General features: G+C 42.3%; 1 protein-coding gene across 1 annotated transcript in view; it reads right to left on the bottom strand.

Annotated features, from left to right (window-relative positions):
- Positions 1-13750, bottom strand: part of LOC139294911 (rho guanine nucleotide exchange factor TIAM1-like) — a 35548-nt gene continuing 21798 nt past the window's right edge. Inside the window, exons 16-27 of the mRNA XM_070916902.1 lie at positions 6267-6491; positions 5827-5895; positions 5574-5699; positions 5124-5232; positions 4487-4666; positions 4259-4377; positions 4037-4145; positions 2769-2827; positions 2285-2381; positions 1146-1233; positions 830-1002; positions 1-690 (exon numbers count right to left, since the gene is read on the bottom strand). Of these exons, the coding sequence (XP_070773003.1) occupies positions 29-690; positions 830-1002; positions 1146-1233; positions 2285-2381; positions 2769-2827; positions 4037-4145; positions 4259-4377; positions 4487-4666; positions 5124-5232; positions 5574-5699; positions 5827-5895; positions 6267-6491 (2016 nt within the window). The 3' untranslated portion in view covers positions 1-28. The remainder of the gene's footprint in view (positions 691-829; positions 1003-1145; positions 1234-2284; positions 2382-2768; positions 2828-4036; positions 4146-4258; positions 4378-4486; positions 4667-5123; positions 5233-5573; positions 5700-5826; positions 5896-6266; positions 6492-13750) is intronic.

Genomic DNA, 13750 nt, shown 5'->3' with positions numbered 1-13750 from the left:
TCTTCATCTCATCTTCTATTATTCCCAATCAGAAGACGTCACTGTTGCACCCGTTGGCAAACTCGTCCCGCCGCACCCAGATGACGTCATGGTCCTTGTTTGTGGCCCCCTCCACAGCACACTGCTTCAAGGGGGCAAGCTTTATAGTCGGGGTTGCACAGCGAGACAGAGAGACACCACAGGAGGTGAAGGAGTCCACTGAGCCTGAATCATCACCATGCTTTATTCGATCAGCTTCCTCCTCCTGCATCACACCCTGCAAGATCTCACTTCCACGCTCTACTCGTCCGTTCAGGTTGTGGCTCCTCATCTCTCCACCCTGTAGGTTGAGTCCTTCCATCTTCCCCTCCAGGTCGGCCGGTTCCGCCGATGCGGCTCGGACAGACTTGCAGTACTCATCGTCATCGCTCAAAATGTCCGTCTCCTTCACCTGCCCGACGTCGATGCCCTCACCCTGGTCTTCATAGCAACCCAGGTCGAACTGCTCTTCCACCCAACGGTCCGTGTCCTCTCCCTGAGGTTTGTGGGACTGAAGAAGAGCATGCTGGGACAGCTGTGAGTTGGAGGAGTGGTGGGAGGGCTCTGAATCGCTGCTGTTGTTGTTGTTGCCATGGAAAACCAGGTCGGTATCAATGGTGAAGCGGTTCCTCACCAGCTTCCTGCGGGCCAACGTTCGTGATGGAGCTGATGCTAAACAGACAGAAAAAAGACAAATGAATGTCATGTACAAACACTGTTATCCACTCTAAGATTTATTGGCACAACATGTTGGTCCTTTGTTATTTGATCCTAACATCACATCAAGATTCCTGTGAACTAGAAGCTTTACCTGCTCTGTTCATGGCGGGCCGCGCCCCTTTGAGGGCACACAGACGTTTGCCCCCAAACGGGACATACTGCTGGTTGGATGGCAGAGACTCCGTCTTAAGAAGCTGGCGGCGCTGCTTTTCCCTAAGGATGGACTGGACTGCTTTCAGGAAATCCTTCTTACTATCTGGAGAACTGCAGGTTGGACAAAAACATGAAAACTTAAAAATAATATAATACTCTAACAATATACAAGAGAAGGGTCTTTTGTTCGATGTTGAATACCTTCAGTTCATGTTTTGAATACATGTGTACAAAAAAAATAAAAAAAATCATACCTGCAGCACAACTGGAAGGTTCTCTCTGGTCTTCCTTCATATTCGGATCTTGTGTGGACTATCTCACACACTGCGGTCCCCTCAGAGTCTGAGAGGAGGGAGAGGAGAGAGATGTGATCTACATTCATAAAAGCATTCAGTTAATTTCCGTCATCAATTTCTTTCCCTTTAACAACAGGCCATTAGGCAGATAGACGATCACACTTGAGCTGAATTGCCAGGGGCTGATTTAAGGTTCATCTAGGAGATAGGATGTGAGGAAGATTGCATGTAGACCTACTAATAGGAATTCATGTCCTTTGTTTACAAAGGTTATTATTTATTTTCTGCGGGAGAGGAAAGCAGCAGCACTGAGTGGACTCCAGACCCTTTAAAGCCACTGTCAGAAAATATTGAGTCATTAGAAACGACCACTGAGATTTGGATGACGGATTTGTTTGCATGCAAATGATCTTTGCTATAACCTGAACATAAAAATGCAGAATACATTTACATTCCTTAACAATATTATTATTAGGGCTTATGCGCACTTTCAAGTGGTGAGCAAATCAACTGAGGAAGGAGCAAAGGTAAAAAAATGTAGTTCAGACAACCAAAATACTTATTGTAAAGTCCAATATCTCCTTTGTGAGGATATATTAACTTTGGTTAATTACATAGACTTTTGGTGCAGATTTGGTACAGGATAATGTGCAGTACATTTCTGTATGCATTAGGCACAATCTGTTGCACGTGCCAAAATCAAAAATACCTTCATAAGTTTCCCCACTGAACAGACTTTCATTATGGAGACATCTGGCTGACTGACAATATCCATTCTATGGTCTATGCTTCCCTGACAAGCCAAATTAAAGTCTCCACATGGTGCCTCAAAGAGCCTAAATATTTCTATTCTTGTCCAATACATATTTTAGACTAATGACTGAATAATTCAAATGTTTTTCTGATGGAAATATGATGCTGCTTTGTACTCACTCATTTTTTTCAAACCTGAGAAAAAAGCTGAAAAAATGTGAGCTAAGCTAGAACTGATAACAACAGCTAGCTTCTGAGAGACCAAACCAGTCCTCAAAGTGCTAATGACACCTGGAGGAATGGTATGAAAATGACATCACATTACTGTATTTAAATAGACCTACTTGCAAGGGCGCGGACTTGCAGAGAGTCCGTTGCGATCATGTGGCGGAAACGGAAAGGATCTTTGTCATCACTGACAGTCGCACGGTGAGATCCACCCTGAAAATAAAAAAAAAAAAGAGTGAGACTGGTTGGATATCTAACACATAACCACTGCAATACATCAGCATGGCAGCAGAGAGCACAAGAGAGACAGAAGAGTGATTTAACAGACAACCATCCACTGCACTGTAATGTACTGTACTGTACAAGGGGAACAGTACAGTGTGCATATAAAGTCTCTTCAGTCTATTCAGTTGCCAATAACTACCCTCATTCAGTTCAGTCCATTGTCCCATGATGAAAGACATTAACCTTAATTTCTTTGTGGTCTCAATGTGCCACTCAAAACTAAAAAAGGCTATTTTAAAAGAGCACATCAGAGGAAGCCCAGAGCCCTGTCTCTCACTGGATTAGTCAACAGTAAATGAGAAAAATAATACTCACGATTTTTTTCCTGTGCTTGGAGCAGTCTTTGTACACAAATACAACTGCTGTTTTGAACACTAAAAGAGGGCAAGAGAGAGATGAAGAGGAAAATGAAAGAAACCATTAGGAGGGTCTGCATTCCTTCATCTATCAAAAGACATTTCATTACCCAATTTACTATGGTGGCAGCTTGATGCAGCATGTCAATGGATGCTTTTAGTTACAGCTTTCTAGGAAAAATAGCCTCAAACTACTGGAATACTATATCAGCAGCACAAAAGATGAAAATGGACCAAAGTCACGACATTGCATGCTCAAAGCAACCACTCCCACTCACTATCGCCTTGCCGGGGAAACCCCTAATATCATGTAGATGTAATATTTATCGGCAAAAGTGTCTGAGCGGAGCACTTCTGGATGTGTGACAATTTCATGTGATCCCATTAATGTGACTATAACATGCTGCACTTCACGTGAAAAAGTAAAAAATAACCCTCATGTAATATGCTCCTCTGGGTTTTCCTTTTATCACGTCTATTTCTTCTTCTGAAATAGCACCCTGCATCACACTATGCATGACAGTATCATGTGCCATGTGCCTGCAGAGCAGAGCGCATTCAAGCATACAGAAGAATTGCTCTTCGAAGAGTAACTGTAGATCTACTGTATTTGTAAAATATTTGTTTATTCATAACAAAACATCACACACTGTTTTTAAGTATTTAAAAGCATGGGGGTGAGCACTTTACAGGTCATCTGTCCATCTGAAATCCTGCAGATGTGACAGGATTTTCAAAGTAAAATACTGTTTTGACCAATCCTGTGCATACTGATGCAAAAAGGCATTTCATCACCTATTTTGTTAAAATTCATATTGATGAGTACAAGGTTAAAATTGAGAACGTTTTTAACCCATCATAACGGAGTGGGCAGTTTATCAACTGCAATGCAACCAAATCCCAAACCCTTTATGAAGCTTTTATTATGTCTGGTATATCATTATGATATCAGCATTTACTCCAAGGCTGCTGAATTTGATTGCACTTGATATTGCTAGGTTAATCTAAAACCACTCTGTTGTACATTTGTGAATAACACTGCTTTGAATGTGAATTGCAGCCTTATGAATACACAAAGAAAACTTCCAGCTGTAATTATGTAAAAAGGTCTCTGTTCCTGTGTAGACAGCTGAAACCTTTTAATCTAAGAAATTCCTATATAAAGAAAGCCAATAGTAGGGCAGAATCAATTCCACAATGTAATCCAAAATCCACATTAACCCTTACCAAAAGCAGCCAATTCAGTATCCTTTTTGCTCTTGACCAATGAGGCTGGAGGGTTGATCCACACCACTGTAGAGTGTAACAAAAGATCCCCCATCGAGAGGTCAGCCACCTGAGAGAAATAGATGTAATAAAACAGATTGTAAAATATAAATGTAAGTAATTGGATGATTTATTGGTTTCATGATGGATAACCTTTAACAAAATGGGCATTATCGTGTTTACCTCTTTTTTATCTGCAGTCTGTTCATTAATGAGCTGGTCGAAAACAGCGCCGTACTCCTCATGAAGCTTTTGCATCTCATTGATGTGACTCGCAACTTTGTTCATGGCCTTCATTGCAACTGAATAGGACAAACATTCATCAAAGTCATAATTACCATAATGTCTTGTATCCTCATTAATTAAAAAGTTCCATAAGTGCATGTGAATAATAAAAAGACACTGGCTTACCGTCTAGGTGGTAATGTTCCTCACTGTCGGGGTCAGTCAGAGAGTAGAGCTCCTTTAGCAGCAGCGGGTACTTCAGGACCCTCTGGATGGGTTTGATCAGGTAAGACTCCAGAGTGGATGAATGTTGCTGCCTGGGGTTTCTCTCAGCCAGGAAAGCCTTGAAATCTGGGTCTGTCTTTGCTGGTGGAGCAGAAACATGAGCATTTATTTGTTTTGAACAGGGGGCAAGGAAACACTGAAACAGAAACAGGCAACTGCATCTAATAGATAAGATGTACGAGCAGGGAACTCGCTTCATAAGATGAAATGTCCACAAAACAGGTGGCCTGCTAAAGCGTCTCTCAGAGTAGCAAATGTAGCAGTAAATACAGAACTCAACTGTACTTTCAAAAGACTCAACCGTATCACACACGCGGTCAGTCTCAAGTTTGTGACTCGCTGTGTGCTGATACTAGTTGCAGCTCGCCCTCTGTACTGCAGGGCATGTGACTAAACAACATGCTTCTTCTAAAAGACTAGCCCCACAGCTATCACATGCCACTGATGGTAGAGAGTAACAAACTACTGTAGAACTATCAGGAGGACTAAGTGGTGGCTGTCTACTTGGTGAAAGTCAAGAACGTGTGCAGGTTTTTACCTTTAGCCAGGACCTTTGGGACCTTGGTGTGACTGGCGCAGAAGGCGCTGTAGATCTTGAAGCGATCGGCATAATACAGGAATGAACCGCCCAAGGAGAACAGCACTTTCTGTGGAAACAAACGAGCAAACCATGCTTTTCATAATCATCAAATGTCTCAGCTGTGTCTGAACCCTTTGCAGACCAAGTGATTTTGTTTGGGATGCCCCAAGCAGTTAGAGAAATGTTAATACAGTGAAATTAATTATTTGTACTGCTGAGCCTGTCCAAAAGGAGTCAGGTTAAACACTTGTCTGCACGACTGCAATAACACCATGATCCATATATCATGAATTATCCAAATAACGGCCAGTTCTAAACAGCAGCACCTAGTGGAAGTAATCCTAAAGTGAGACAAGATGATTAAAAACTGAATGATGGATTGAGTTCAAGAGATCAACATCCCCTCACCTTAAATTGCTCCACCCTCTCCAGTCTGTCCAGATCTGGCACCAGTCTGATTCCATCTTCCAGCGTCCGGAGAAACTCAACCTGGAACTCCACCATCTCCCCGAGGTTACCGAACAAAACGTCCAGCTGCAACACACACAGAGCATCGTTCTGACACTGAGCACTATCAAGGTTTAGGTTATGTATGTATCTACAACAATTCATATAATTTTTTTTTTTAATTCTTGGATTATACAGATCAGGTAGAAAGTACCTCATCCTGCGTAAGGAAGCTCTCTTTCTGCAAAGGCGTCAAGTAGCACTCTATTAGGCAGCTCAGGTCCTGAAAAAGAACATGAACAAGATCAGCCTGTGATCAGATGTTCAAGGAGGAATGGGTAAGGGCATGCGTGGGCGTCTGTTGTTGTGAAGGCTGTTTAATGAGGATTCATTACCGGAGATTTTAAATAACAGCAAAGAAATAAAGAAATCAGCTTTCTCACAGGTATGAACACAACCCACATGATAGGAAGAGCATGTCAATGTTCTGCACTGCTATTACAATGATTATGACACTCCAAACAACAAGAACAGTCCATGAGTATGATATTTTGAGTCCATTATGATCAAACAGATGTAGGTATGGATGTGCTGGCTCACTAGGTATCAATTGTCTAAAACAATTCAAAACACTCCACGGGAGCTTGTACTGACTTTGACGTAAGTCTTCTCCGTTTCCACCAGTTCATTGATGACCTTGCGGAGTTTGTCTGCGTGGGAGAGCTGTCTCTGGGTGGCAGTGCCTGCTGTGGGCGGTAAAGCTGACACAGGGCTTGGGGTGAGGGATGACGAAGACGACGATGAGGAGGATGACATAGGGCACTCCAGGGGATTCATGTCATGGAGACTGCGGCAGAAAGCAGTGACCTGTTCAGTGCTCTGCACAGAAAGAGACAAAGAAGCAGAACATTTTACTTATTTGTAGGATTTTTTTGTTTTTTTTAAAGGGTCATTTTGGGTCAGAGAAGGCTGCTATTAGTGCATCTATTAGAACAAAAGTATTTGTCCTCCTGAGAGCTACTGGAAGAGGAAAGGGAAATACAACAAAGGCTCCTTCACAAAAAAAAAATAATTTAGTGGATGTGGGCTTGTGTAGAAGAATAAAACACAAAACAAGGATATCACATACACCAACATTAATAATGTTCATACATGCAATAAACTGGAAATATGTACCATCAACAATACATACAGTACATTCTTGCAAAACCTGCCATAACAACACCCACCTACATCCCTGGTATCAAAAATACCAAGCATGAGCAGACCTGCCAAACTGGTGGTAGACCTAATACTGGGCTCTGCCCCTCCTCCTCCGGCTATACAGACCAATATTAGTTGTTAGTGCTGCTACTCTTAAAACTAAAAAGTCATTCATTCCTTATTCAGTAATGATGAGGATCATACAACTAGGCTTTGCAAAGTGATGGTCAACAACTTCTGGAAAAGCTTATCTTTCATACTGATGTGCAACAGCAGTTTAAGAATTACACACTGGAACCCACACAAGGACATAAACAGAGTCCCAAGGCTGTGAAGGTGAACGCAAGAGTGCGTAGGCACCAGAGATGGAAAAATAAGAGAAAAGGTGACATAGGAGCGTCATCAAAAGTGAAAGGCTGGATGTGTTGAGGCAAATCTAAAAATTGTACCATGACTAATACAACTATATTTATTCCTACAATGCCACCAACACTTCCAATCTGTCCAATGTCTGCAAATACAACGTAATAATTTACTTGCTGTGATCAAAATACCGCTATCTCTGGATTAATATCAAATATTGGTGGAAGTGTGGTGGCTGTTGCTAGACTGTGAGGTCTGCTGAGAGATAGAAAGAGAGATTTACATTTACATCTTTTCACTGTCTCCACTCAGCCAGAACTAGTAGATTAAAACGACAATTAGAAAAAAGAATCTCCTTGAAATGTGGGGGAATGAATGAGCTCAGCCCACACACCGAACACTAATTGCAAGGGATTCGTCTTGGCTCATTTAATGCAACTCCTGTCCAAGACAAACACTGCACGCCTAATTCTAGCCTTAACAAAACTCATTATAATCGTATCCCTAATTGCACTGTAACTGTCTTTCATAAAATAAACCTGTAAAGAAATGAAAAGGTACAATTCGATAAGACAGACTCAGTGAGTCATTGCGGCAGAGCTCTGCCAAAATCTGTATCTGCTGAGAACACAAAGCAGGAGCAATCCGATTTTCAGCCATTGTTTAGTTTGATGGGATTAATGTGCCTAATTCAATCCTGCAGTCGTCAGTATTACTTATAGAAGTACTTTTGCAAATGTATGTCACACAAACATCCCTCATCTGTGTGGTCAGTGAAAGTGTTTATCAATTGTAATCTGTGATAAGACACTGCGCCTGCTGATTTACTGACAGCTGGTCAGCTGATGACATGGCTTGTCTTTGCTGATTCCACAGCTTGTCTTCTGTTGGGCTGCAGCAATGACAAACACAATTTTCCATTGTGGTATTCAAACCAGTTTCGCAACAATGCTGGATACCCACACACACACACAAACGCACGATTCGACAGACTTGCTGATAATGAAATTGCTCCCATCGAGTCACAATGGCGAGAAGGAAGCCACAACAACTACCACAAATAAAAAAGTAAACAAATAATCATCGCTGATTAAATCCTTGCTAATGTCCAAGTCACACTGCATTGTGAGCGTCACTTAGTCATATTGGAACATCCAAAGAAGTGCCTGCATTGCTGACAATTAAAAACTCCCCAAACTGGTGTCACTTAGACACAAACAACGCATTATTGAGCTTGTGGTTAATATTCAAATATGTTGAATGAACTTAAAATTCTTTTGTCGATGAACACACACATCGAACAAACTGAAAATGATAACAAAAAGAAACCCTGTGATCATGCCTATATACATTTCTCTTCACACAAAACAGAGCAATGACTTTGACAATATCGCCACTCGTAAGCGAGGTCTTGCCCTTGACAGCCAGAGGAATTAGCGACAGCCAAGTGGCAGATGGAGCAGCGAAAGAGACAGATGACAGCGGGAGATGGAGATGGAGACAGAGGGACGGGGTGGAGAAATATGGCCGCATGCTTTACCCCCACTACTAATTAACAAGCGAAGGGAAGCGTGACTATGCACAACTTTGTGAACTGAGCCCTAACTGATAATATATGCAAATTGTTAGCACTGCATCATGTTTAATGACACAGTGGACAATGTTTTATTCATTCCATTGAAACAGGATGATATAATAAAGTCAGAACTGAGCACTTCATGTAATCAGACAAATCTTGCGTCAATTGTTACAGTGGGTTGCTCCACTGGGAACTGAACCTCTAACCTCGGCACTGCTGACACCATCACATAATCACTGACCTCTGTAGGATCATATCCAAAATAAGAACACACACACACACACACACACACACACACACACACACACACACACACACACACACACACACACACACACACACACACACACACACACACACACACACACACACACACACACACACACACACACACACACACACACACACACACACACACACACACACACACACACACACACACACACACACACACACACACACACACACACAAAAGACTGCACGGCTCACCAGCTGTAACATATCATAGATGGATTCGGTCGAGCGTTTGGAGTTCCTGCTCTTCCTAAAGGCTGACATGCTGGCAGGTCACACAGAGTTCAATGAGAAGTCAGGTGTCCGTTTCCTGTCCTGCTTTTCCAGTCCAGGAAGCTTCCATTCCTCCATGCCACTAAGTGCCAGAAGGATTTGTTTTCATCTTCTTCCAAAATGTACAACTGTGCAGGATGTGTGGATCTTGAACGCGTCCGGCCAAACTGGTTTAAAAGTGTAAAGTAAAATATCTGCTAATCAACACTCTGCAAAACACTGCCGCTGGTTACATCATCACCGTCGCAGCTGAACAAATAGGTCATTATACAGATTGAACAGAACAGATTGCAATAAACAACAGCGCTGTCATGTCACCTTATCCTAAAGCGTCTATCCAATGAAGTCTCTTTCTCAATCCCCCCCCGACTGCCTCTGCATGCTCCCCTGTCATCTCCCTGTTTCCACTCTCTCTTCTTCTCTCTCCGTCTCTGTCCTTGTTGCCTATCTCACTCCTGTCCAGGTGTTTGAGAGCAGCAGCACCACAGAATACAACATTAAATAACAAGATCAAAACATCACATCCTCATGAAAGATGGAAGAAAAGAGGGGAGGAGACAGGAGGGAGGTGAGAAAGCAGTGGGTGGTGAGAGCCAAACACTCCAACAGGAAAAAGACAACAGGCAGCTGGCTTCTCTCTCTCTCCCTTTCTGTTGCTCCCTCGCTTTCATGGCAGCTCAGGGAGACTAATGTCACCACACTTGAGAAGCACAGCAGCCTTATTAAACAAAAAGGTAAATACTGTTTGAGCTCGCTCTCATGTCTCAAAATTAGTCACTGAAATCAGTGAAAGCATCAACTGTGCGCTAAGAGCACAATACAATCATTTTCAGAAAGATTACATGATCCAAAGGAACAAATCTGGACACCAATTTGAAATAAACATACCCAGCAAAATAAGAAATGCCCCGATGCACCAAACATCTCCTTCCTGGTTGTCAAAGCAGCTTGAAATAGATTCTACAAATTATATTTGTTCCAGATCTGACTGGAGTTTCAGGTTCTCACACCATAATTGCTTCAAGCTAAAGCCTGAAATCTACTTTCCAACGCCACCCTTGCCACTATCCAATGATGGCTCGCAATGCCACACCTGCTGCACACTTGTCATTCCTGAGAAACAAGAGTTATGTATAACTTGCTGGAATAAGATAAATCCGAATGATTTGCAGATCTGAGAGCAGAGATAAGAAAAGAATGTAAAGGCTGTTGAATATGACCGGAAGGTCGAGGATTTTCCTTCCCCCAAAGCAAGAAGACCGGTTAACATTTCCAAATGTTTGTGATTGAATTCTTCCTTTAAAAACTGCAAGGAGGATACTTAACCCTTTCTAAAGCAAATGAACATATGTGCACATATACACAGACCCCTACACATATGAAATACACAGCACTTTGACCTCAGACACGAGAAAAGAAAACAGCTTAGGAAAAATATAAACAATTAGAGGTAGGCAGCAAGTGAAGAAAGAGCCCCGGCAGCAATACCTTTTCTCTAGTCAGTCCAATACACTCAATTCCTAACAAACCTTTACCCTTTTACAGAATGTACTACATCCCAGACCCGCCCTTCAGAACAGAGACAGAAGTGCAGCACGAGGGAGGAGCGTGGAGGCAAGCACAAACCTGCTCTCACACCCGTCAGCTGAAACCATGTACAGTGAGAGCCAGGATCAGCAAGGATTACACATATCCACATACTTGGCATTCAGAAAGACATCACACACATTTATGCACACTTGGTGTATTGCATTTTTGACATGTAGAAATATACACATGTATGGGCAAATAGACATATAGTCATTTTGATGGCACGAACTCTCAACCCTACTTGGACATTGTTTCTCAGGAAGGACAGGCATGTACTTGTCAATGTCAGCAAACACAGAGCGGAGGGAGGGAGGGAGGGTCTTAAAGTTCAGTTTCATCTGAAATCAGGGAAACATGCAAATCCATAAATCCCTACGAGGAATGATGGGATATACGCCATGACACAGAGAGAGAGAGCGAGAGAGACTTTAATCATTTAATCTGAAGTGAAAGGATGATTATGTTATGACATGAGTCTTCACAAATCTACACATGAACATTTAGACTTTGACTGCAAGCTTCTTTCTACAACTCTGGGAAGTTATGAGGGTGAGTGTGAGAGAGCAAGGCATTTTCTTTCTGTCCTTAAAAGAGTAGTGATTACCCTGCTTTAATAACAGAACATAAGTAAAGTTCAATGTTGTACATTTAAATTGTAGGCTACATTATCATTACACACACAAAGAAGTAAATCTATAAATGGTTGAATAATGAAAATATTCCATTATATCCAAATACCATTATTGGTAATCATACTTGATTAATTTTGAACCAGATCTGCTCTTGGTTGCATGCTCAGTGTTACAAACATTGTTGTTGTCTTGCAGGCTCCATGAATAAGCACAGTGCTCCCTCCAGTGGAAGCCTGTGAAATGACAGCAACAACTGGGACAAAGCTGTAAGGCCTTATTACAGAGTAGTGGGAAGAGGCAGGTGAAAAGAAGATTTACTTTTTTGAAAAAAAAGAAAAAGGAAGATATACGGCACAGAGGTTATGGATTCTTAGTAGTCAGTAACGACATTAATCAAATGCACTGCATGTGAGGAGCTATTTAACCGGAATTATACCATCAGGAGTCAATCAAAACAAACCTTAATGAAAACTGTACCCCCACCCTTCACACACTGAATAATGTATTTTCCATTTCAAATGCCCCTAAGCCTAACTGATAGAGGTGTGTCAATTATAACCAGCACTTGTCAGTGAGGCTGACTACACCTTGGAGAACACTAGCAATCACCGCCATCTCTATTATCGCTGTAATCGCAAGCAATCGCCATTTTATTCTCTGGTTGGTTTATCATGTTGAAGAGGTGGCTCTGTGCTTTGTCTAAAATAATGAACCTCGCCGTTTCCTCAGGCTAGCCAGACACTCATTTATCTCCACTAAATGATGTGAAACACTGTGGAGAATGAAGTAATTAGAATGTGGGGATAATTAAAATTGTCCCACTTTGCATCTTTTTCCTCAGTCTTGCCACCGTGTGACTGCAGGCACTGGGTCAAATGAGGTAAGACGCAATCCTCAGCGCTTTGGAGCCTTTCCAAGGAGGAGAGTGGGGGAAATGAGGGAAAAAAAGGCAACTTGAATTTTGAGAAAAGACAAATTACATGGTTTTGGAAGTTCCCAGGGATCCTGTGGCAAGTTTGTATTGTCTTTGTTGACATAGGAAGCATCCAAGTGCTTCAGGCTCGGCTCAGGTCAGGGCCCACAGCCGGCTGGAGAGCTAAGGGAGCCGAGCTGTTTGAGAGCCAACAGCAGCCTCATGTTGTTTATGTCAATGAACAGCAGGAGGTTAGCGTGGAGGAGGGGGGTAAAGAAGGACAGGAAGTCACAGAAGGAAGGACGGGAGAAAAGACAGAACATTCAAAACACAAAAAAAAAAAGAAGGACGGTGGAGAAGGAGACTGGATGATCAGAAAGGACAAACAGAGAAAAAACAGTGGGCTGTCATGTCTGAGACAGGACATGGTCACACTGTTGCAGACAATAAATCACTTTAGCCAAGGAAAAAGAAGGGCAGAGAAAAGGGAGGTTGACAAAGGGAGGCTACAACAGAGAGCAAATGGAAATTAGGAGAGAAATCAGACAGCACATGTTAGACTGGAGCAGGAGGTGAGAGACTGAAAGGTGAGATGAAGATCATAGATTTTCAGAGCTTTGTTAATACAGGACTGTTTCAATATAGTTTTGCCCTTTAGTGCCTTGCTTGCACGGCTTTGTGTCTCCAAAGAGACGTTTTACACGTGGGATCTTGTGGTATGACACCTCTATTGGTTGATAAACAAACATACAGTATTTATTTTGTGCTGACAGAAGAATCAGAATCAGAATCAGAATCAGAAGATGATGGTGTAATATAAAGATTGCATGCTGCATTTTGTGTTTTCTACTGTTTCATGTGTTACAATGGATTTCTTCTTGCATGTAGAAACACTACGAGCTTAAAATGGCAGGAAGTGTGTGGAGGAACAGTTTTGTCAAGTTTAGAATAGTTGAATGTTGTCCACACATCAAGTGCACCAAATGAGACTTAAGCAGGCCCCCTCGTCCCCTTCCAGCCATCCTGGCAACCCTATCTGTCGGTATTTCTCTCATCTTCTCATTCTTTGTTTCTAACTAATAATGGCACATTGGAGTCACAGAACCACCACTGTCCAACAGGACTGAGTCTAGACCGGAGCCAGCTCTGACCTCGCCCATTAGTCCGCCCTCGAGAGGGAAGCTCACTGATACATATCCAAAGCCAGAACACAGCGCTCTCCCTGCTCTTTCCTCATCTTTTGTTCATGTCGGGGCTATCGACAGAGAGTACAAAAAAATAAATGTTTCCG

The sequence above is a fragment of the Enoplosus armatus genome, chromosome 13, assembly GCF_043641665.1.
Source record: "Enoplosus armatus isolate fEnoArm2 chromosome 13, fEnoArm2.hap1, whole genome shotgun sequence".
Lineage (NCBI taxonomy): Eukaryota > Metazoa > Chordata > Actinopteri > Centrarchiformes > Enoplosidae > Enoplosus > Enoplosus armatus.
The sequence above is the reverse complement of the archived record's forward strand: the minus strand, read 5'-3'. Positions and strand labels throughout refer to the sequence as shown.